The 23,127-nt window shown below is 33.5% G+C and overlaps 4 protein-coding genes across 6 annotated transcripts; 2 read left to right on the top strand and 2 right to left on the bottom strand.

Moving 5' to 3' along the window:
- Nucleotides 1-739: 739 nt before the first annotated feature.
- Nucleotides 740-1,717, bottom strand: LOC117906062. Of its 2 annotated transcripts, none has more exons than XM_034819006.1 (4): nt 1,613-1,717; nt 1,286-1,505; nt 1,120-1,194; nt 740-1,020 (listed from the first exon to the last, which is right to left on the bottom strand). In XM_034819006.1, the coding sequence occupies exons 2-4, from the start codon at nt 1,448-1,450 to the stop codon at nt 967-969; spliced, it is 294 nt and encodes a 97-aa protein (XP_034674897.1). In that variant the 5' UTR covers nt 1,451-1,505; nt 1,613-1,717; the 3' UTR covers nt 740-966. The 2 variants fall into 2 exon arrangements, with proteins under 2 accessions (XP_034674897.1, XP_034674898.1); XM_034819007.1 differs by having other exon boundaries at nt 1,625-1,643.
- Nucleotides 1,718-3,243: 1,526 nt separating this feature from the next.
- On the bottom strand, nt 3,244-7,377 carry LOC117906950 (3-hydroxy-3-methylglutaryl-coenzyme A reductase 1). The gene is made up of 4 exons (XM_034820246.1): nt 6,368-7,377; nt 5,654-5,835; nt 4,355-4,701; nt 3,244-3,999 (listed from the first exon to the last, which is right to left on the bottom strand). Exons 1-4 carry the CDS (start codon nt 7,375-7,377, stop codon nt 3,757-3,759), a joined length of 1,782 nt encoding a protein of 593 aa, XP_034676137.1. The 3' UTR covers nt 3,244-3,756.
- Nucleotides 7,378-14,648: 7,271 nt separating this feature from the next.
- Nucleotides 14,649-17,621, top strand: LOC117907964 (cinnamoyl-CoA reductase 2-like). Its single transcript, XM_034821651.1, has 6 exons — nt 14,649-14,922; nt 15,472-15,641; nt 15,924-16,109; nt 16,273-16,435; nt 16,836-17,025; nt 17,238-17,621. Exons 1-6 carry the CDS (start codon nt 14,808-14,810, stop codon nt 17,368-17,370), a joined length of 957 nt encoding a protein of 318 aa, XP_034677542.1. The 5' UTR covers nt 14,649-14,807; the 3' UTR covers nt 17,371-17,621.
- Nucleotides 17,622-20,031: 2,410 nt separating this feature from the next.
- LOC117906064 (cinnamoyl-CoA reductase 2-like) lies at nt 20,032-22,637 on the top strand. Of its 2 annotated transcripts, none has more exons than XM_034819009.1 (6): nt 20,032-20,213; nt 20,398-20,567; nt 20,821-21,018; nt 21,186-21,348; nt 21,972-22,161; nt 22,244-22,637. In XM_034819009.1, the coding sequence occupies exons 1-6, from the start codon at nt 20,090-20,092 to the stop codon at nt 22,380-22,382; spliced, it is 984 nt and encodes a 327-aa protein (XP_034674900.1). In that variant the 5' UTR covers nt 20,032-20,089; the 3' UTR covers nt 22,383-22,637. The 2 variants fall into 2 exon arrangements, with proteins under 2 accessions (XP_034674900.1, XP_034674901.1); XM_034819010.1 differs by having other exon boundaries at nt 20,034-20,213; nt 20,833-21,018.
- Nucleotides 22,638-23,127: the final 490 nt, after the last annotated feature.

Below are 23,127 nucleotides of genomic sequence, written 5' to 3' on the forward strand. Positions count from 1 at the left end.
CATCTACAGAAAAAAGGAACACCAAAACTCCAATATAGTTCCTTTGAGTTAGAGCCTCAAATAGACAAATATCATAACCTAGACTAATCTACTCTGTTTCTGCCACTAAAGAACTGCCTTGATCATTTCTAAGGCTCAAGTCCATGGCTCCAGACTTATTGCTAAGATGTGATAAGGGCCTCTGACAACACGTTTCAAACACAGAGGATACAGTATGAACTTAAGCTCTAACCAGAACCCTTGTAAATAAATACAATCAGAATTCTGAAAGCTCCCAATCCTTGCAACAAAATGCAACAGAAGAATACGAATTGGGCCAACCGGCACACAAAAAATATTGCTTAACATTAGAAATCATGGGTTAATGCATTGCCTGTACTTTTAGATGATAATAATAATAATAATATAAAGCAGGTGCATGAATCTTTACAGAAAGAATGCCAACCATGACCATTTAACCAAAATTTCAAAGAAAATGAAATAGTAAAATAACCTTCGTTGTGGTCACACACTAGAAACATTAGTGATTCCCCATATCTTAATTAATTGAGGAATTACACTAATTAAGAGTATGCATGATACCATACAAGGAATGTAAATATGAGGTCAATTAACAGAGACTTTCTGCCTCCAAAGACAACATGTGGCAGAGGACTGCCATACTAGCAGAAAACTTCCCACACTTGAGGACCATAGGAAAATAGTGCATAAAATTCCATCTTAAACGACGGGCGCATGAAAAAAAAAAAAAAAACTATACTTTTATTCCTTATTCAATTGGGCAGATTGACAGATAGACGTTATCAAAAGAGGGTCTTCTCCGGCATCAACCAAATATGGTGTGCTAGTTACATTCTCTATTTCTTGTTGAAATTTATTCAAATACAAATTTCTCCTATCTCATAAGAACATGTTGAAAAATAAACCAACTCTTACTACATCAAAAAAAGAAAACACTCAAAAGTTTCAATCCTGAGACTTATTAGTTCTGTTCTTGTTTCCATATATTAAACCAGTTTCCTGAAAACAATTGACCCAAATTGCAATATAAGAATCACAATTAAATCAAAATAAAAAGAATAATGAGCAGAAAATATGAATTTGGACACTGTAAATTACCTGAGGATCAGGGATGGGTTTTCGTTTCTCAACATAACGGTAAGGATCTGAAGCTGCAGCCAAAGCTGCCCTTTCCTGCAAGACAAAGAAAATTTGCAAAAGAAAAGCTCAGAAATTTGAAGCCAATGAATTGCAGAATTGTATCAAAATGAGATAAACAAGGGACCTCCTGCTCTCTCCTGAGTTCTTGGGAGGGCTTGACCCAGAGAAAGTAGGCTAGGGTTCCGGCCACAACCCAAGAAGCCAGGTTGCTTCCTCCTCTAAGACCTCCCATGCAGTTCCCAATGAACGACCTCATGTTTCCCAAACTTCTTCTCCAACTGCTCGCCATTGCTTTGCAGAAATCCTCTTCCAAGGACAGCTAGGGTTTTGATTTCTAATTCCAACTGTTTCGAAATTCAACAATTCAAAAATCCCCGTGAAATGGAAGAGTATAATAAAAAAAACACATCAGAAAAAAAAGATAAAAAGAATGGAAAATTAAAAAGAGTACAGTGGAGGTCACCGCCGAGGGCAGACGACGGAGTGATGGCGTTTCGTGGTTTTGAAGTGAATACAGTGGCAGGTCCATTAGCCACACGTGTCTTGTATCGGCCATGATTCTGGTTTGGCTTGGGCTTTCAACAGTTAGGGTTGGGTTGGATCTATAGAATTGGGCCTCTTACGCCCACCATTGAAACGCCCAACTGCCTCTTTACCAGTGTCTTTTATTATAAATTACAATATTAAGATCCCGTTTGGATTCTGGAAAGTCTGATAAAAAAATAAAACTTAAAGAAAATGGTAGAATATGAAAATATAAATTTTGTAGCTTAATAAACTTTTTGTCACGTGCTTGATTAGAAATTTCTAAAATATATAAATTTTTAAATAATTATCATTACTCCTCTATATTTTAATGGTTAAAAAACAAGAGATTTGGGATTCCTTTACATTTTTTATTTCCTTGTGGAATGCTTTACACATTCCAAACAGAGCCTTTGTTTTTTTTTATTATCTCCTTCTCATCTCACTTCCCAGAATTCACGTGGAGGTTAAAATACATTGAAGCAATTTGGAAAATCAGCCATCCCTTTTAAATATGATAAGCTCAAGCCTCAAGGCCATCAACATTTAGGATTGTTTGTCAATGTTTTTAGAAATAGTTTTTGAATCTGATTTTAAGATGATGTTTGTTTTTTTACTTAATTCTAAGAATCTTAGGTTATATTTGGTTCCCAGAAAATACTAAGGAAAAAAGAAAAATGTAAAGAAAAATGATTTTTTCACATTTGGTTGTCCTATAAAAAATATAAAAGAAAATCAAATATAATTAAAATTAATTAAAAATTTATGTATTTTTAAATTATTTAAATTAAAATAAATAAAATGAGATTGAAGTAATAAAAAAAATAATTTATTGATGGTGTTTATTTTTTGGCTTTTTGCTGAAAACAATTTAGTTTTAAAATTTAGGTTGTTTGTTTTTCTACTTTTTTATGACTTATTATAAACTTTTTACTAAATAAGAAAAGTCAAAATATGTAGTTTTTTCTAAATAGAAAAAATAACACATTGATTTTTTTTACTTTTTAATACTTAATAAAAATAAAATACTACAAAAACAAACAACCTAATATTTAACACTATTAAGTATTAAGGTTCTATTTAAAATTAAGTGAAAAAATAAACACTACTACTTTTAATTTATTTTTTATTTTCTTTTACTTTTTATTTCTTTCTACTTTTCATTTGTATTTTATTTCCCTTACATATTCCCTCAAATTTTTTGAAAACCAAACATAACATTAATGCTTAATAATGTTAAATATTAAGTTGTTTGTTTTTATAGTATTTTATTTCTATTAAGTATTAAAAAATAAAGAAAAATCAATATGTTATTTTTTTTTATTTAGAAAAAGCTACATATTTTAATTTTTTATATTTAGTAAAAAATTTATAATAAATCATAAAAAAATAAAAAAACAAATAACCTAAATTCTGAAAACAAATTGCTTTCAACAAAAAGCCAAAAAAACAAATACCACCTAATACTCATTTCTTATTTATTTCGAAGAACATAAATTTAATTAAAAATCAAATCATATCATATATGCAGTGCTTTCTTCAAAGTACATAATGATATTTCCCAATAATTTTTTATTCATACAAGCACAGGCAATTAAACTGATTGTTACATGCCACAAACTAAAAGGTGAGTTTTCCCCAACTTTCATTCCACTGTAGAAAAAACTAAAATTAAAAATTAAAAATTAAAACACACCACAGAGAACACCAGACAGTCCCAAACAATTTCAGAAGTTCGTCTCTCCCCATAATACAAACAAATAACAGAGACAGCTAGAGGAAAGAAAAAAAATAATGGGAGAAGGCAGAAGCTAAAAATTCACAATTAGGACAAGATACAGACCAGATATTTGAAGGGGGCCTCTAAGCTCACAAATTGCAAAGGATGCTACAAAATACAGAGAGAGAGAGAGAGAGAGGGTGGACCAGAATTAAGAACAATAATTGATGTTACGCGTCTACCTTCTCAGCTTTCATAATTGCGTGCTTTACAGCTATGACAGAAAGCAATTTCACATGGACTTAGCTTCTATTTCCATAAATTTCAAGTCTTCCGCTGGGGCTTTCTTTCTAAGAGGCAACTTTGGACACGTCTTTGCTGGATCTATTGTATTTCATGTGGCTCTTGACAAGCTGTCCGGCTGCAATGGCAGACATTAAGGAGAGCTCCCCGGCCAAAACTGAACCGGCTATGATGGTGGCCAACAGCTTTGAGTTTGATCCTGGTGACTCTTTGCTTGCACCCTTTACGCCCAGTAGGTTTAGACAAGCAGATTGAGATGGAAGTTGAGTCCCACCTCCAACTGTTCCCACCTGCACAAAACAAAAATCAAACAAGCTCTTGAGTTTGAAAACTATAGTTCCAAGTATTTAAAATAACAGATACTTTAATTTCTTCCAATTCTCAAGATATCAAGTATTTCAAATTTTATTTACAAAAAAAGAGAGAAAAAAAGGTTCAGCTGTTTCAATTTTCAATTGCATAAAAAGAAAGGTCCAGTTTTTGTTTAAAATATGGAGGGTTTAATTAAATAAAAGAAAATCCAATCTGAAATACTGAAATTGAAAGAAATCAGTACTGTCGATTACAAAACAATCCAATTCACTTGACTTTTTTCAGTACAAATTAAAATGATCTGCATTAATGTAATATGAAATTTTCAATTACCTCGACAGAAGGCATGGTCACAGAGATGTGAAGATCCTTCCCATCATTAACAGCTTCCATCATTGTAATGCAGTGGCAACTCTCAACATTTTGGGCCGGATCCTGGCCAGTGGCTATAAATATTGCAGACACAATGTTGCCAGCATGGGCATTAAATCCACCCAGAGCACCAGCAACCGCAGAACCAGCAAGGTTCTTGAGCATGTTAAGCTCTACCAGGGCTGCTATGTTTGTTTTCAACACCTTCCTTACCACATCCTCCTTGATGACTGCCTCACAAACCACGGACTTACCACGCCCTTCAATCCAGTTTACAGCAGCTGGTTTCTTGTCTGAACAAAAATTTCCTGGCGCATAGGCAGACATGTACGACAAATCAATAGAGGCATCAAACAGAACTAGTAGACAGTATAACAATGTCAAGAACATAAATGCTGTTCTACTAATAATAAAAATAAAGCAGTCCAGGCCAAAATCATATTCCACTAAGGATAAAAATAAATTGGTCCACACATTGAAAGGGCCAACAGAAAATGACTCGCATCCAGACATGAACTAAAACAGCAACCAAATGAAATAGCCTTAGAATTTTAGATCAGACCTAAATTTACATCTTTTATATAAGCAGACAATCCTTGTCACCAATGAAAATCAATTGGTTAAACGGCCACCAATAGAACCAACACCCCTCAATCTCTAACTCTTACCTCCCAATACCCACCATCTCTCAACTTCTCAACACACACATGCATTCTCTACCTTTGTGCACAAACAAGCATTATGTATCATCCCTGCTGGCTATCTGTTCAAACCAGATCCAATTGTGCAGAGGCCCCTTAGTGTCTCTTGCCACAAATTTGAAATATCAACTCTTAACATCCCACTTAAAAATCATAGAAGCTGATGCAGAATAAGTACACTTATAATCCAATTTGAAACCATGGTAGAAAGGGATTAAACACCTTCTAACATGGTTCTCCAACCATAGTCAAATATACAGCATATTCTACCTTATATAGTATAAGTTAAACGTTTATAATTATCTAATCCATGTGAAAATTAAGTACAAAATTTTTTGACATGTTATTAAAAAAGATGATGCGAATGACTGTGCACGTAACTGAAGAGAGAAAATTAGCATGGATAAATGAGATTTCTCCGCAAGGGATGGAACAGTGAGAAAGAAACACTTCTCTACATGTCACCTGAAATCAAGAGGTACCACCTACGAGATGAAGACCATTAAATACTTATCAACTACTATTAATTAAGATGAGTGCTAAAATACAATGGGCTCACCAGAGATGCCAATAACATCCATGTCTGGGAAGTCATTTTGAAGGAAATCCAGGACATTTTGAACCCCTTTCGAAACCATGTTCATGCCCATTGCATCACCAGTGCTGCAGCTAAATCTTATGTAAAGATTCTTCCCAGCCATAGCACATTGAATACTTTGCAGCCTTGCAAATCTACTCGATCTGAAATCAAGAAAATGGAATATCATTGTAAAATGAGCACAGTTAAAACTAGGACACTTTCTGGCTGCTAAATCAACTTCAGGATTATCAGTGTTTGAGTTATCATAGATTGAAAAGAGAAAATCTCCACACAACTGGACCTAATAAAATTGTAGCCTTAGTTTAAAGGAGGGCTTTCCACCTCTTTTCTTGTTTCCCGAAAACAAAAAGACGTCCAAGGAAGTTTTTGTTATTTCATTTCTTCTCGTTTGACGTAAGTACTTGGGACGGAGATATTTCCTCCGCCTTCCCATCAATCAAAAGAATAAAAGAAAGTATATTGACCCAATACTTAACAGAGCTACAGATGCTGAATCAACCATCAACATCAGCTGATTTCAACATCAAACGTAATAACACCCATTTGATTGTATTTACAGAAATCGAAGGCAACATTCAACATCTAGTAAATATAAGATCGCACCCACATGAAAAAAAAAAAAAGGTAGGAGAGCGTAAAACATTTAAAAATAAATAAATAAAACTAACTGACCTGTTAAAAATGACTGACAAAGTCTCGAAATTTTCCGGATTCTCCAAGAAAAACTTCAATTCTGCAGCCCTCTTTGCTGTCGCGAACCTCACCACTGGGGCTCTCGTCATCCCATCTCTCAACACCATGCTCGTTGCTCCACCAGACACATAGATCGCCTTACAACCTCTGTTGGTACTGGCTACCAAACACCCTTCCGTCGTCGCCATCGGCACCGAATACTCTAACCCGTCAAGTAACAACGGTCCGGCGATCCCCACGGGAATTTGCACGTATCCGACTGGCATCTCACAGCACTGCCCTAAAATTGCTTGGTAATCAAATCCTTCAAACGGCAGTTCCAGAAGCGACTTGCCTGTCAGTCTCTGCAGCGCCTCACGGCGAATCGACGCCGCGCGCTTACAGTCTCCGAGCTTCGATTCGAGCGAGTACGACGGAATCGTCCCGGAAACTACTAATTTAACGATTTCCTCGTCCTCTTCGGGCAATTTAACCGGCGCCGGATCTACCATTTTCGACGGAGATGCAATGGCGGTGATCGGAGGCACGGGACATTCTATGGAGGCAGGGCACGGCCCGCGGCGGCGATCTTCATCGATGATGAAATGATTAGGAGCATCGTCGTCCACGTCCCAGGCGTCGTGAGAAGCACGCGAAATGAAAGATTGTACAAAATCGATGCCGAAGAAACCCAGGAGATAGATGAAGGATGCGATCAGAGAAACAATAGCGGCGATTTCGGAGAGAGTAACGACGTGGAGCGGAGTGTGCGTTCGGATCTTGTCGCGCCACCGGTGGAGGAGGTAGTACGCGACAGAGAAAAAGAGGGTGAAGAAAATGCCGTTGGTGAGGTAGAGAGGAAGAGGCAGTGCATCCGAGGCTTTTGGAGTCGGAGGAGAAGGTGGCCCGTCCACGGCCCCCGTCGGCTTCAGCCGGTGGTGCCGCTCACTTTCAAGAGTGGCATCCGCCGTCACACGCGGTGGCCTAGGAGGCCGACGGCGAACATCCATAAATATTCCGGCGGGGTGAAAACGGGAAATTCAACGAAAATATTCCGAGGTCCCAACAATCTTGGCTCTAAGGGATGAAGAAACATTTCAGAGTCGTGGGGCAACTTTATAGGACAGACGTCCGATAGTGGTGGGGACACTCCCACAGGGGTCACCTCCAAACGTCCCCTGAGTCGCACGTGCTTACTTAGTCGATCCACATGATCGTTGTCTAGAACTTTAGACAAATATATTCAAAAATAAAAAAAAAAACTCATGCGCACAGTATATAAATTATTATCCCCATCAAAGAGGTAAGTTGAAACCGCTTGTGTGTCAATTCCCTGCGCGTCCATTTTATTATCATATAAACAATCGTGATGATGCTCAAACTATTAAACCAAATTAAGAAAACAGTAAGATTGAAAGGAAAAAAAATGCGAGTTACCATCCTAGATTCCAAACTCTATTTTGAAATCAGGTAATTTTTATTTACAAATAAAAAATTTTAAATTTCTTTTATTTTCTATAAATATAAAGTACGTTTTATATATATGCATAAAAATAAAATAAAATCATTTTCATATATTAAATTCTTAAATAAAAATTTATTTTAAAAAATAATTAAAAATTATTTTAAAAAACAATATTCCTAAATATACTTTAAATAATTATTAGAAGTATACTAAAAATAGTATATTTTTTATTGTTTTTATTTAAAGTGTTTTTTAGGAGAATTACACATTATTTCATAAAACACTATATGGTAATTTTTTTTAATACTATATATGATTTTTAAACATTTTTAAAAGTATTTATTAATTTTGTTAAATACCATGGTGCTTTTGAAAGTATTATTAGAAAGCATTTCTAATTTATTGTTGACACTTTTTAACTAAAATCGTTGTATGAAATCCCTACCCATTCTAAGTATTCAAAATCTATCTATTGTTGACAAATCTAATGTGATTTTTTTCTTTTTATTGCAAGATGCAATCTGAACATTGTTTGAACGCCATGAGGAAGCCCCTTTCTTATTTTCCCCTTTTAAGGTGAGTTTTGTTCTATTAAATTATAAAAAAATAGAACATGCGTATAAAGTCAAAATGCTATAAGTTTAAGTTTTTAAAAAGAATATTAAAACTTGATTTAATGATATTTCTAGCAGAAGCATGAGATTCTCATCTTTTAATCAATAATAATCAACTTTGTATACTCACTCATTTTAATGATATCATTAATAATAATTTAATATATTTTATATTTTCAAATTATGTAAATTTTAATGCTTATAGGTTGAAGATTAGTACGAATGTAAATACTAAAAAAATAAACTTTTATAGTGTCAAAAACTTTTATTTCTATCGGATGTTGGATGTCACAAATAGCCTCTTATGTAAACACAATATCCTTATTGTGTCCTACAGCATTATGAGGTCAAACAGACAAACACCCTTACGAGATCAAACAAATCTCACATAGAGGTCGGGGATTGGCTTTGATACCATTTATAACAATCCGCTTTCAATCGTATAAATTTTATCCGTTTTAAACTCAAAGAGGCTTTCACAACTTTAAAACGCGTCTACAAAATTACAATAAGTTCATACTTATATAGTGTCAGAAACTTTCCTCCTATCCGATGTGAGATGTCACAAGGAGTATAATGGATATAAATAATTAAATTAATCAAATGTGTGACTCCAAAGATTTATAACATATTAATATATTAATATAGTATATGAATCACACACGGCAATTTTAAGTTTCATTCTTAAAAAATTGAGTTGCATGGGAGGAGGGGAAAAAGCAGTGGCGAAGTTTCCACGTTTCCAGTGGACTAGAGAAATTTATTCAAAATATCTCTCTTCCTAATTAATTCACATGGATTCTACCAGAACCCACGTCGACTATGTCGTACCCATACCAAAATATCAAAATAATAAATGCTATGAAGTTATTTCAAAAATATAAAACTTTTTCCAGCAATCATTTCTTAAAACATTCCATAAAAACTAAGAAAAAGAAAACCCGAATTTAATTTTCAAAGTTTAAAATTTGACTTTTGTTATAATTATTCGTGAAACTAAGGATAATTCTATTACATCAATTTAATATTTATCAAACTTGTAATTTCGACCATTAACATGGCTCGTTGATGAGTATATTTGCATTTAAATCGATTCTCATTTTTAATTTTAACAAAAAGTGGAAGACAAATTTAATTAAAAAAATAAATTATAAAAAAGAAAAGTAGTTGGACAAGAAGCATATCAGTGTGACATTGATGCAAAGGTAGATTTTCAAGTCAAATAAAAATAATTGAAATGTGTTGAAGATCCATGAGAAAAAAGACAATAGAGTAGCTGAGCATTGGGCCATTAGCATCTCTCCAGCGTATTCTTTTTATTTTTTCGGTTGTTTAAGCATTTAAATAATGAAATTAGGCTCTGATTTTCCTTTTGCTTGCCTTTGGCAATCACTAGAAAGGTGCCATTGATTTAGCAGGCAGTTTTCAAGCTTTTTCTCTAGTGCTTTCCCGTGAACGCTCTAGTAAATTCCATCAACAACCCGAACCCGACCTTCCTTTTTTCTTTCGACGTAAGACAAAAAGAAGGCACCATTTTACACGTGGACCAAAGGGATTACAAAATGTACTGTCATGATGCACCCCAAAGAATACTTGAGAATCCCCTCCAATATGGTACGGAAACGTTTAAAGTACTTACAGGCGTATTTAGTGGTATCTGCTTTTTTAAAAATTTAAGACATTTTTCAAAGATTTACATAATGATATTTATATTTTGGATTATCATTCAAAACTCAATAAAAAGATGGTTACGACGCTTCAAATTTATTTTGAAAATAATTTGATTTTAAGGTAAATTCTCGTAAAAAATATATATTTAACGAAACAATTAACAAAAGTGGAAACAAGTTTTTATGTTAGGAAAAATAAATTGAAAAAAAATGTTGTTTCCGATATTTGATTCCTAAACAAAATTTTAATTTTGAAAATGGGGGAGAGCACAAAAGTCTTTTGACAGGTGCCTTGGGATGGGGATGATGTCACCAATCATCACCATCCTTTCATATATCATTCATTTCCTTTAAGAAATTTGTGACAAAACTACATATTTATCATTATGATGATCAATTACACATACTTAAGTCCCCTGATTCTCCTTTCTCATTCACATTTTGCCACGATGCCATCAATCCCATTAGGAAACGCCCTCTTTCTGTACACCCCATTTGGGTTGGCTTCTTCAACGGCTGTTGCTCACAATTTTTTATTGATGTTTCTACCCTGGAATCAATGGCACCCACGTCTGCCTGCCTCTGTTGCCTTCCCTTCCTCAACTGGCATCCATCATCATCATCATATAAATTTCAAATCTTTGACAGTCTCCTTCTCATTTATTTTCATGTCCCCACTTCTCATTCTAACCATTAATTAAGGTTTTTGTTGATGGGAGACTTGGTTGGTGTTTTCAATAATTGTTTTTTGTTTTTGAAAACAAAATTCAAAGTACAACTTTTATAGTTTGAAGGGACTTGATGATTCTGGGAACTTGGAAGTCTTACATACCCAAATAATCATATCTTCTCTTTTCACCTTTATTTTTAGGCTTGTACCTCCTCTTTCGCTAATTTTAATTTTAATTATTCTTCTGGACCCAAAAGTTTTTAATGTGGTATTTATATCTTTAATTAAGAGTAGGTTTGACACTAATTTTAAAAAACGTTTTTTAATTTTCTAACATTTAAAATTTTTTATCATTCAAATATTAAAAGGGTTAAAAACGTTTTTTAAAATTATTATAAAACGTACTCTAAATCTCAAAACATTTGAAAATACCTTAAATTTGTTCTAAAAATCATAAATCTAGTATTGGAGAAAATTTTATTATCTTTTTTAAGTTTTTAAAAATTTTAGCTCAAAATTTTTGAATATGATCCATGAAAATATCTAAGTAATGAATAAAAAGGTAAAGAAGCTTGAAAGTCATTGAAAAAAAAAGGGAAAAAAAAAAGGAGAAAAATCTATATTTCATGATAATTAAGAAAGAAAATAAATTAAAATAAAATATATAATTTATACGTATTTTTCCTTTCTTGGACTTCCCTTTTATTTTTGTTGCTTAATTTTCAAATAAAGGGGAGAAATCAAAATTCAAGGGACTGTTTCAATTATTATGATAACAGCTTTAATTTTTTAATCTCATTTTTATTAGGTTGTTCAAAAATTAGCCATCATGGCAAATGCCTGGAAGTGATCACTCTCTTAAAAGTGCTTTTAGCATCTAGCAATTTTATCAACACACCATCTAACAAGCACTCCAAGTACAATCACATAATCAAAAGCACTTTAAGAATTCTATCAGACATATATGATATAACCACCCCAATGCCTTGAGTGTACCAAACTTATCATGTTTTATAAATTTAGACTCTAATAGTGTGTTAGACTACTAAACACTAAACTACAATTATACAATAAAAGTGTTTTAAAAATGCATTTACGTATAACCTTAATACTCGAGACTAATAGAGAATTACAATCCAATAATACAAATGAAGCTAATTTTGGAAATACCTAATTTTATCATATTGCACATGATGGGCAATGGCAAAAGGTTGAAAGAAAGAGGATAAAATAAAAGAGATGTATTTTAAGATGATTAAATTCAATTAGAATGATAAATTTAGTGTTTGAATTTTTTATTTTTAAAATAAGAAAATATTAGTATTTTTTAAAATTACTATAGGTGCAAGATCCACTAGGCAAGTGGGAGATGTACTAGGTAAGCTGTCATTTTATATTTTATGTTTCAATTTTAAGTTTTTAATCAATCCAATTCATTTATTTTATTTAGTGGATAAGCTCAACCCACCTAATTTTTACATGAATCATCCGAAAATGTATTAAAGTCAAATTTTAATCTTGAAATGGTCTCCTATGGAATGGTGACTCCAATATAAAGGACAGGATTGTCGGCAAAAATATCTAATCAACAATTGAGATGATAGTTGAAAAAACACAAAAGTTCTCAAAGTATTTTATATTTTATTTTTTATTTCTCTAAACATTTTATTATTACAAATTCATGGAAAAATAAAGGAAAGTAAAAAGTGGGAAAAAAAATTAAAATCAAGAAATTATTTTTATACCATACTTCAAACTCATTTAACTTGTTTTTACTTATTTTATATAAAAATTAAATAATTTAAAAATATTTAATTTTTTAACTAATTTTAATTATATTTAACTTTTTTTATATTTTTTTTATTATAAAACTAAATATGAGAAATCTATTTTCGTTAACATTCTTTTGTTTTTGTTTAATATTTTCTTAAACCCAAACATAACATCATAATTTTTACCAAAAAATCGTGGCAACTGCATATATCGTACGCAATTTCAACTTGCATAGTTCACAATTCTTATAACTCATTTGAAATAGCTTCGTATTTTCTTACTTTAATTAAAAGATAAAGTTTTAGTTAAAGTCATAATTTTTTAAAAATAATATTATTATTAGAAAAGCTTGATGAAACCCGATAAAACTCAATGCATGAAGTGGTAAGCTTTTTGAAGAAAATTAGTGGATTAGATACGAAAATTCTTAATAAACTTAAAAAAATAGCTTTTCATTTAATCAAAATTCAATCTGTAGCAGGGTTTAGTCTCAACCCAATGACACTATATTCTCTTGTAGTTATTTCTCACAAAACCTATAAATGCCCATCTTGTCTTGCTTCCTCCTAACCTTTTCTTTTTTCTCCATCACACTTCTTCCTCTCTAGCTTTTGAAAATTGCGATGCATGGTGGGCACCGACCAAAAAAAGTAGGGCACTGGACAAGATATAACACGCTCTGAATAAAAAAAATAATAATAAAAGTATTTTTTGGATATATATGTATATTAAATTTATTTAACTTATTTTTACCAGATATAAAAGTTTTTAATTAATTTTAATTATATTTGATTTTTTTTCCATATTTTTTACATAAACTAAATATGAAAAAAATATATTTTTTATTTTTTTTCTTCTATTATTATTTATTACCTTTTGAAAACCAAACATAATTTAAATGAATAAGATCAAAGTAATTAAATAAATCATAAAAAATATAATAAAGTAGTCAATTTCCAACTAAAAATCTATAAAATTTGGCCACATCATAGAATAGTGAATGTGGTATGAATCTAGTTAGAATGGGTAGCCAAAAAGAAGATATCCCGGATCTTCAAAATATTAAACAAGTCAACAACTAAGATCATCATTGACATCAATAAAAGATATAGGCTCGTTTTGAAAATAATTTTGAAAGATAATTTTTTATAATTTTTAAAAAATTGTTCTATGATTTTTATAGAACAAAAATATATTTGAAAACCTAAAATATTTTTAATATATTTTTAATAATTTTTAAATATATTTTAAAAATAATTTTTATATTTAATGTTTTATTTTTAATCATTATTTATGTTTGTATAATTATTTCTTAAAACATTTCTAAAAATTCTAATAAAAATAATAGAAGATAACTAAAAGATATTACCTAAAAATATAATATTTTATAATCTTAAGAACAGAAAATAAAAATGGTTTTTGATTATCAAACTTTTTTTTTCAGTATTTTTTGTTTTGGAGAAAAGAAATTTGTTATAAAAAACAGTTCTCAAATGGTCCATATTCGTGCTAGATAGCTGAATTAATGGGGTACTGTAAGCTGTAGGCTTGGTGACTGGCAGACCCAGCCCAGCCCAAGCAAGCCTAAACATGCTCCCATCCCAGCGGCCCAGCCCATACGGCCTGACCCATTTATTTATTTTTTATTATTATTTGGGTTTGGTACCACTATCAATGTCAGTGGATAGAGTCAGAGATGGTGACTTTTATTTTAAGAAGTTTGGGTCTTTGTGTGATTAGCTCACCCATGACGCCATTGGTTCATCACACCACGTCGGTGTGTAGTTGACCGACTTGTTTTTTAGCTTCAAACTTTAATTTACGTGCTGGATAAATATATTGTACCCATTTTATTTCATGCCAATATTTTGATAATGGTACCAACTATTAAGATGGAAATGTAATTTTAAAAAACATAAGATTAATCCATGCTTTTTATACAAGACAAAGAGTTTTTTTTTTAAAAAAACAAAAATATAAAATAATATTCAAATAAGCGTTGAGAGTCTATTTAGTAATAGTTTTGAAAAAGCATTTTAAATGTTTAAAAGAAGCACAATATATAGATTTGAAATACTTCTTCTATCTGTGGTCAGTGGTTCTAGAAGGGTGCCGCTAGGGTTACAGTTTAGAATCAACCAGATTATCACGACGTTTAAAATTCTGCGTCATGGCCTACATCCATTAGATGAATAAAAGGGGTTGAAGCGGTGGGGAGGAGGAAGAGAAGCCGTGGGTTGATTTGATAATGGCGGAGAAGGGCAGAGTGTGTGTGACAGGCGCAGGAGGGTACATTGCTTCATGGGTCGTTAAGCTTCTTCTCTCCAAGGGCTACATTGTCCATGGAACTGTTAGAGATCCCAGTAACCTTCTCTTCTTTTCACCCCCTTATTCTCTGTTTTGATTTTCAAGGAAAATAGACACTCTCAATCTAATTTTCTTATATTTCTCTCTTCTGGGTAATATTTATGTTGAGCTGATTTCATTGGAAAAAATTTCGCCTCTGATTTTTTTCATTTGGTTTCCCCTTTGGGGTTCTGATTTCCGATGTTCTCAACCCCAGTATTGCTTGAATGGCTGATTTAGGGAGAATTCGATTATTCATTAGTGCTTTATCTACTCGTCACAAGGTTCTTCCATTTCTGGGGAACTTTTAGTTTTCCATTTCCTGTTCCGAAGTTGTTTCCGCTGTTTACGATTGCTATTATGATTCCTGTCAAGGGGAAAAATCGGCATTTCCAAAATATAATAAAGTGATTTTATTCCCATGGGTCAAGCAATGCACCCTAATGATATATAGACAGAACAAAGCTTATGTTTAAGACAGATCTGTTCATACCAAAAAGAAATTTATTTCTTTGTTCAAAAATTTTTAAGGGGATTCATGTAAATTCGTTGAAAATATCCTGCAGGTGATGAAAAGAATGCTCATTTGAAGAAACTTGAGAAAGCATCTGAGAACCTGAAACTCTTTAAGGCAGACTTGCTGGAGTACGGAGCTCTTTGTTCTGCCTTTGAAGGATGTGATGGAGTGTTCCATACTGCCAGTCCCGTCCCCCCTACAACTGTAGCAAATCCCGAGGCAAGCATATACTTCACTCTGACTTGTTCAATAGAATTACATGGACTTGGTGATTCCATTCTCGGTGAAACTCGTACGTTATGCAAGGCTCAATTCATACATGGTACATCTATACCCAAGAGTTGATGGCATTTCCCAATGGGTCCCATCCAAGATAATTCTCAAAGAAAATAACCAAGGCAATTGAAGAATGCTGACCTTGTACAGTTGCTATAAATTCACTAAGTAAGCATAACCTTGGTTCTTTATTTTCTCTCGCATTTTCAAATAGTTCTTTTGCAGGTAGAATTAATGGAGCCTGCTGTGAAGGGCACACTTAATGTACTTAAGGCATGTGCTGAAGCAAAAGTTAAACGGGTTGTTGTTGTGTCCTCTGGAGCTTCTGTTATCATGAATCCTAGGTGGCCCAAGGGTAAAGTAATGGACGAGACTTGCTGGTCTGATAAAGAATATTGCCGAGCAACTAAGGTAGCCTGTTGAAAATTCAACCATATGTTGACAGCATAGTTTTGAAAAATACACTGGTTTCAATACACTGATATTGTTATTACTAAACAAGCAATTTTGAAGTTGTGCTCTTACAAAAAGTTTCTACATCTATGCTGAGTGCCAAATTCTATGTTTGTGCCAGAATTGGTATTGTCTTTCTAAAACAGAAGCAGAAAGTGTGGCCTTTGAGTATGCGAAAACAAGTGGGCTTGATGTTGTTACGGTTTGCCCTACCCTCGTTCTAGGGCCAATCCTGCAGTCCACTATCAATGCAAGTAGCTTGGTCCTCATTAAAATTTTGAAAGGTACTGTACTTACACTTTACCTAATTTACTAATGATGGACCTAGCAAAGCAAGGGTATTCCAAAGTCTATGTATAACATTTTTAGACTCAATTCTCTTCCCATGTGGAAACTTTGTCGGGATGTAGCATGGATGCATTATCCCAGTATCCACCCCCTAATTTTGAGGACAACTGCCCAATTCTCCAGCGTATTTTCATTTCTACTTGAGTAAGGCCTTGTTTCTGCTTATGGCATAAGATTCCGTGCCACTCTTTTGTTAAGTAATTTTTTCACAGTTTCAACTCTCATTGAATAAGCTCCCAAGACATTCTGGTCTAGGCTATTCCTCTTAAACATGGTTCATTGAGGCTATTGCTTTTCTCATTTGTGAACGGTATTACCTCTTATTCGAGCATGCAGAAGGATACGAGACACTGGAAAACAAGTTTCGGATGATTGTAGACGTACGCGATGTTGCTGAAGCTCTACTTATCACATATGAGAAGCCTGAAGCTGAAGGAAGATACATATGCACAGCACACATGATCAAGGCGCGGGATTTGGTGGAGAAGCTAAGGAGCATTTATCCCAACTACAATTATCCGAAGAAGTAAGTTTCTTATTCCATGATGATTTTCTTTTTCCTCTTTTTATGGTGGTGGTGATTGGGGGAACTTCTTTGCATTGAAAAGATGTTTACTACCATCCTATTCCAAATTTTAGCTCCTTAACTCTTACTCGGATTCCCTTGATAAGAATATTAAGACGTGTTATCCTCCTTTCTAAGAAGTATACTCATTTATGCTGCTTTTGTACTGGCAGTTTTACAGAGGTAGAGGAAGTGGAAAATCTGAGCTCAGAGAAACTGCAGAAGTTGGGATGGAGTTACAGGCCGCTGGAAGAATCCCTAGTCGACTCCATCAAAAGCTACAAGGAGGCTGGCATCTTGGATTAGAAATAATTGACAGAAGGCCTTCTGGCTTAGGCAATATCGATGATTCCCAACTGTTCTTGCCTAGGAATTCCCCTTTACATTGCAGTTCTGGATCATAGATACTAGTAGTACTGTTCTGTTGTTTATCTTATTGCCCACTTGATATTATGTAAAAATTGTGACCTTGGAAAGGAGGTGAAGATGGTGGATTTTGATGGTTTGGACCTTTACTTTTTGCTTGCCAGGCTTATCATATCTTGTCTCGTTCAATGCTTACATCAATTGCTTGTGAAGAAGATGGAATATGATTGGCTAGTAGGCACAACTTGCAGGATTTCCCTTGGCTCTTTTTGGAAGCCACTGATGTACCCCTTTTATTCCGATAGAGAAGCATTCATCATAATGATTTGACGCTACCCAACACCAAATGAAAAGGTAAAAACCCAATTTATCCTTTGTTGAACAAAGTGATGACTGATGTGAAGGGTATTCATATCTAAACCAAAACAAGAAAAAATATCTGCTTGTTTGAGAATGAAAGAGTTGTCATTCTCCTGGTATAAATGAGGTCCCCCATTTTTCCTTGACAGCAGAGTGGGGAGGGACACATTATCTATCAACCAGCTCATCCAAAATACGGATGAGAAAACCCCAAAGTATGGGAAACATGGTCCTTAATAACTCCATATCTGTTTTCATTTGATTGGGTTAGAATTTAAGGTTATTTTATTAAAAGGGTTTTTGAAAACTCAAATTTTGAAATTTAGGGTTTGTTTGGTTGCTGTTTTTAAAAATAGTTTTTGAGAATAGTTTTTGGTGTTTTCAGACACAAAATTGTGTTTGGGAATTGGATTCTGAAAAACGGTTTTTGTTCTTAAAAACAAAAAAAAAAAACATGTTTGGTTGAATTAATAAAAAAAGTATTTTAGAACAAGTAAAATAAAAAACATATTTAAAGGTTTTTTTTTCTTCAATTAACTTGATATCGTGAGCATATAAATAATTTTCAAATTCACATTTTATTAAAATTTAAAAAATTATTCTCAAATTTATTTACACCAATTATAATTTTTGTTAACTTTTAGTAGATAAATATGAACATGAAATATGATATAGATAAATAAGGTAAAAAATTAATAAAATAAAAAATAATTCAAATATAAATATATTTTTTATACCATTTAAAAATAATTATTAATTTCCTAATGCAATTTAAAATGTTATAACTTATAAGATAAAAAAATTACATGAAATAATAAATTAAAAATGATTCAAATGTAAATATAATCTATTTACCATATAAACACATGTTAAAAGTTGATCAACATATAAATGTATCTTATACAAATCATGTTATTATTTATTAAATATGATATTGCATATAAATTACCAAATATTAAATTTGATGTTGCATATAAATTATAAAATTTACAAGTTTTTTTTATAATGTATAAATTATTAATTACTAAATATTACTTTACCAAATATTAAATGTGATGCTACATATAAATTACCAAATATATCTTTACCAAATATTAAATTTGATGTTGCATTATAAATTATAAAATTACAAGTTTACCAAATATGGTTCTCCCTATTCCAACAATCACCAGCAAATCCCTAAACCCAAAGCTCTCTCTCAAATCCCAATCACAGTCGAGGGTCGTTGGAGTCGGAGAAGGAATCTTGTCCAGTCCCGGCGTCGACGACGATGAGTCACCATCCACTGGCATTGAAGCTCCTATGGTTCGTCAATTGTAGTAAGGTAAGGGAACCCTCATCCCCTAATCTTTCATCTTAATATACTTCGAAGGAGGTAACGGTTGTGTTAAACGGAAGAAATTGGGATTTGAGAATCTCATAATTGAATTCGTCGTACCTAACATCAGACTTGGCGCGATCAGTGTCGAGGCAGGTAGGACTCGATCGAGTCGTGCCAAACTAGGCCGATATTTTGAATTATACCACCACTACTTTCCACCCTACTGCCAAGCACCGTTGCTCATGCTATTTCCACCTGTGGCCTTGTCGTCAATGCCTTTCACACCCAAAACCATTCAGTCACGCCAAGACCACCATAGTCAGCCAACATGGCTACCATCTTCATTCTCCATGACCTTCATTTCTTGCTGCTGAAGGAGAAACCACATGTAGGGAAACACAAAAAACAGGAGAAGAAAGACGAAAAACAACTCTTCCTTTAACAATGAAGAAAACAACCAAAATAATTTTTTTTGTTCTTTGAAAAGAGGCCTCTCGAGAATATGGAAAACACCAAAAACAAAAATCACTCCCTTTCCCAAACACATTTTTAGTATTTTTTTATTTTCAAGAACAAAAAACAACAACAAAACGGACCCTTAACTTTTCACATTTTTTTTACTTCATTTGAATAAAAATATTTTTATTATTTTCTTGTAAAAATTCCTTTTTTTTTAAAAAAAAAAACCTACGTATAAATATTTAAAATAAAAACTGATATTTAATTAAAAAATAATTACTTTTCATAAAAAAAAATATATAAAAATTATTAAATTCCCAATTTAAAAATTATCTCATCGTTTCTAACAAAATATTTTTAGAATATTAAGTGGTTATTTTATTGTTGGTCGACAATTTTTATGAGCATGACCTGGAACTTTGACTCTTCTGATGAGAAAGTGACAAGTAGACTAGCATATATGGCACCACCACTGATCAAAGGCCCAAGCCAACTAGGTCTTGTGCGTTTCTAAGAAAGATGGAAAGGAAGGCAGAGAAGGAGAGAGTGTGCGTGACTGGTGCAGGAGGGTATATAGCTTCGTGGGTCGTCAAGTTTCTCCTCTCAAAGGGTTATATTGTTCATGGAACGGTCAGAGACCCAAGTAATATCCTCTGTTCTCCCTTTCATTTCTGTACTTTATTTTTTTTATATTTTTAAAATAAGTCTTTACCATCATTTTTATTACTTCGGAGCTCTTCCTATTTTGATTACATATTCTATTGGCCAAAAACTGTGCAGTTTTTCTGAAAATTTTCCTTCTATTCCTATTAAAACTCTCTTTTTAGGTGATGAAAAGAACAGCCATCTAAAGAAATTGGAGAAGGCTTTGGAGAATCTTCAACTTTTTAAGACAGATTTGCTGGACTATGAAGGCCTTTGCGCTGCCTTTGCTGGATGCTCTGGGGTTCTCCATGTTGCCAGCCCAGTCCCTATTGGCCCAATATCTAACCCTGAGGTAAGATCTATGGATACAAGACAAAAGAAAAAACTCTAGTTTCTCCTTGGAATATGCAATTCTCATTGTTTCATACTCTCTTTAATTATCTGCCTTTAATTTGTTGCATGATCTCCATGTTAACTTCTTCAATTTTACATTTCCCATTGTTTATTCATTCATTCATTCATTTATTTGCTTGCCCAATTCACCAAGTCAACCATAGTTCAATTTCCTTTGTTCATTTGTTTATATGGGGTCTTATGTGTTAAAGAATTTTACCCAGGAGGAACTGATTGAACCAGCTGTAGTGGGCACACGTAATGTCTTAAGCGCATGTGAGAAGGCCAAAGTGAAGAAAGTTGTGGTTGTTTCATCCGCTGGTGCTGTCGCCGTCACCCCCAACAGGCCTAAGGATCGGCCCATGGACGAAGAGTGTTGGTCTGACCTTGAATATTGCAAGGCAACTCAGGTAACCATTCACATGAAACTTTTGCTTCTGTTATTGAAATTGTGCTCTCTCATCTTTTATTCAATACAATGCATAAATAGACTTAATTTTACAAATATTGTATGTTTATTTATATATTTTTCTTCAAGGATTTTGTGGTAAAGTTGATATTACAATATGAATGGCAGAATTATTATTGCCTTGCCAAAACAATAGCAGAGAGTGAAGCCCTGGAGCATACAAAGAAAAGTGAGCTCAACATTGTAACAGTTTGTCCATCCTTTGTATTCGGGCCAATGCTGCAATCCACAATGAATGGCAGCTGCTTGCTTCTCCTATCATTTATGAAAGGTTCTTTTTCATACTAAAACCATCTCTTTTAGGCATACGCTACTTGTTCTGTAACTTAAGAATAGAACAAGACTGATGCTATTGGCCGATGGGGCTTGATCCAACGCCCAAGATGCAGATGGTATTGGCCCAACAACACAGTTTATATCTATGTTGTGGCCTTGAGTTATTTCACTAAGTTATGTTCACAGGGCACCTACTGTTGTGGGCAAAATCCTAGGGGGATGTAGTGCAAACAAAAATTAAGAACATTGCATTGAGGTAGGCTAGTGGATGGAAAAGGATAGATGTTTATGATCTGCTATGGAAATTGGGTCCTGGGATAACCATCTCTGTCAAAGTTGGTGAGATTGTTTAACTTTGTTGCCCCAGAGCTAGTCATCATGGCTGTTGAGTCTCGTGTTAGTCTTGTAGCAGAGTCGGAGTTTGAGTCTGTATCCCTTGTAGAGTGTTTTGACCATTCAGTATCTTTTTCTACTTATGGATGTGCATCGACCATTACAGTGACTTGACCTTTTGCTTGAGCATGTATTTGTGTCCTGCGCTAGGCATATGTTAGACTTTCAATAAACATCTTATTTTTGGTAACTCTTCTATTTATTTTCTTTGGTTTCGATTTTCAGATGGTGGCGAATCAGTGAAAAATATTGTTTATCCTGTTGTTGATGTGCGCGATGTGGCTGAATCAATTCTGCTGGCATATGAGAACCCTGATGCAGTGGGAAGATACATATGCTCAGCACACTCAATCCAAGCTCAAGCTTTAGCAGAGAAGTTGAAGAGCATGTATCCTAACTACAACTACCCTAAAAGGTAAGTTCAACTCCATTTGACTAAGGCCTTCCCTTAGAATCATGAAAAATACTAGTGAGAAAAATGGTGTCTGCACTCGCAGTTACATTGAAGATGAGAAGGATGTTGAGTTAAGTTCAGAGAAGTTGCAGAGTCTGGGATGGAAGTATAGGCCGTTGGAAGAGACACTTGTGGATGCAGTTAGAAACTATGAAGAGAATGGCTTCTTGGTTGAACACTAGTCCGTATCCCAGAGGGTGGGTGCTGCTGAAGCATTTTCAGAACCGTATCCACATTTGGTGGTTGCTCTGCATTTTTAATCTCTGTCACAATTCAATGAAAGACTTTGTATTCTAAAAGCGGTTGTTGATCGTGAACTTTTTAGAAGAAGAAGAAATAATGGTGCTTAAAGAATTAGGATCGGTTAAATTTGTGTCAACACAAAATATTGAGAATGCTCATGGAATAGGAGATCTCTGGTTGAATCTTTATATCAATATTGATTTGATATAAAATCTTGGAAATGGGAACAATTTGTGTGGAGAATAGGTAGAGGAGTTATCATTAAACAAAATTTTGTTCCTACCAGTGAAAACTACTTTAAAAAACGATATCCTATAGACGTTTATGCTCATCTATATTGTCTGAATAACACTTTAGTTTTCAAACAAATTTATACTTCTCGAAAAAATGGCAAATTTAGACTTCTCAAACCTAAAGAAAAAATAATATTACAATTACATGGACCTAGTTTTGCTTTTGTTTCGATTCTTTTTACTTGCTTAAAACATTTCGAAGGCCTTCTCTTCTAGGTTTTTCTTTTGAACCACAAAAAAGAAAAAAGAAAAAAAAAAGGGAAAACCCTAGTTTTGAATATGGTATGTTTAACTCCAAGCAACACTATAAATGTGGTTTAGAACTAGGGTTGTAACTTGGGCAGGTTGGTCGGTTGATTGCTAACCTAAATTCAACCCAAATTAAGAAATA

The sequence above is a fragment of the Vitis riparia genome, chromosome 18 (assembly GCF_004353265.1).
Source record: "Vitis riparia cultivar Riparia Gloire de Montpellier isolate 1030 chromosome 18, EGFV_Vit.rip_1.0, whole genome shotgun sequence".
NCBI classification, from domain to species: domain Eukaryota; kingdom Viridiplantae; phylum Streptophyta; class Magnoliopsida; order Vitales; family Vitaceae; genus Vitis; species Vitis riparia.

Excerpts from the sequence above, each read along its gene's own strand:
- LOC117906064 (XM_034819009.1), top strand. The coding sequence starts at position 20,090 with ATGGAAAGGAAGGCAGAGAAGGAGAGAGTGTGCGTGACTGGTGCAGGA. Across the intron at positions 21,019-21,185 it reads AATATTGCAAGGCAACTCAG|AATTATTATTGCCTTGCCAA; the intron begins GTAACCATTCAC and ends TATGAATGGCAG. Across the intron at positions 22,162-22,243 it reads AACTACAACTACCCTAAAAG|TTACATTGAAGATGAGAAGG; the intron begins GTAAGTTCAACT and ends CTGCACTCGCAG.
- LOC117906950 (XM_034820246.1), bottom strand. The coding sequence starts at position 7,377 with ATGGATGTTCGCCGTCGGCCTCCTAGGCCACCGCGTGTGACGGCGGAT. Across the intron at positions 5,836-6,367 it reads TTGTCAGTCATTTTTAACAG|ATCGAGTAGATTTGCAAGGC; the intron begins GTCAGTTAGTTT and ends TCTTGATTTCAG. Across the intron at positions 4,702-5,653 it reads GGATGTTATTGGCATCTCTG|GAAATTTTTGTTCAGACAAG; the intron begins GTGAGCCCATTG and ends CCTATGCGCCAG.
- LOC117907964 (XM_034821651.1), top strand. The coding sequence starts at position 14,808 with ATGGCGGAGAAGGGCAGAGTGTGTGTGACAGGCGCAGGAGGGTACATT. Across the intron at positions 15,642-15,923 it reads CAACTGTAGCAAATCCCGAG|GTAGAATTAATGGAGCCTGC; the intron begins GCAAGCATATAC and ends GTTCTTTTGCAG. Across the intron at positions 16,436-16,835 it reads CCTCATTAAAATTTTGAAAG|AAGGATACGAGACACTGGAA; the intron begins GTACTGTACTTA and ends TCGAGCATGCAG.
- LOC117906062 (XM_034819006.1), bottom strand. The coding sequence starts at position 1,450 with ATGGCGAGCAGTTGGAGAAGAAGTTTGGGAAACATGAGGTCGTTCATT. Across the intron at positions 1,195-1,285 it reads AACTCAGGAGAGAGCAGGAG|GAAAGGGCAGCTTTGGCTGC; the intron begins GTCCCTTGTTTA and ends TTTGTCTTGCAG. Across the intron at positions 1,021-1,119 it reads AACCCATCCCTGATCCTCAG|GAAACTGGTTTAATATATGG; the intron begins GTAATTTACAGT and ends AATTGTTTTCAG.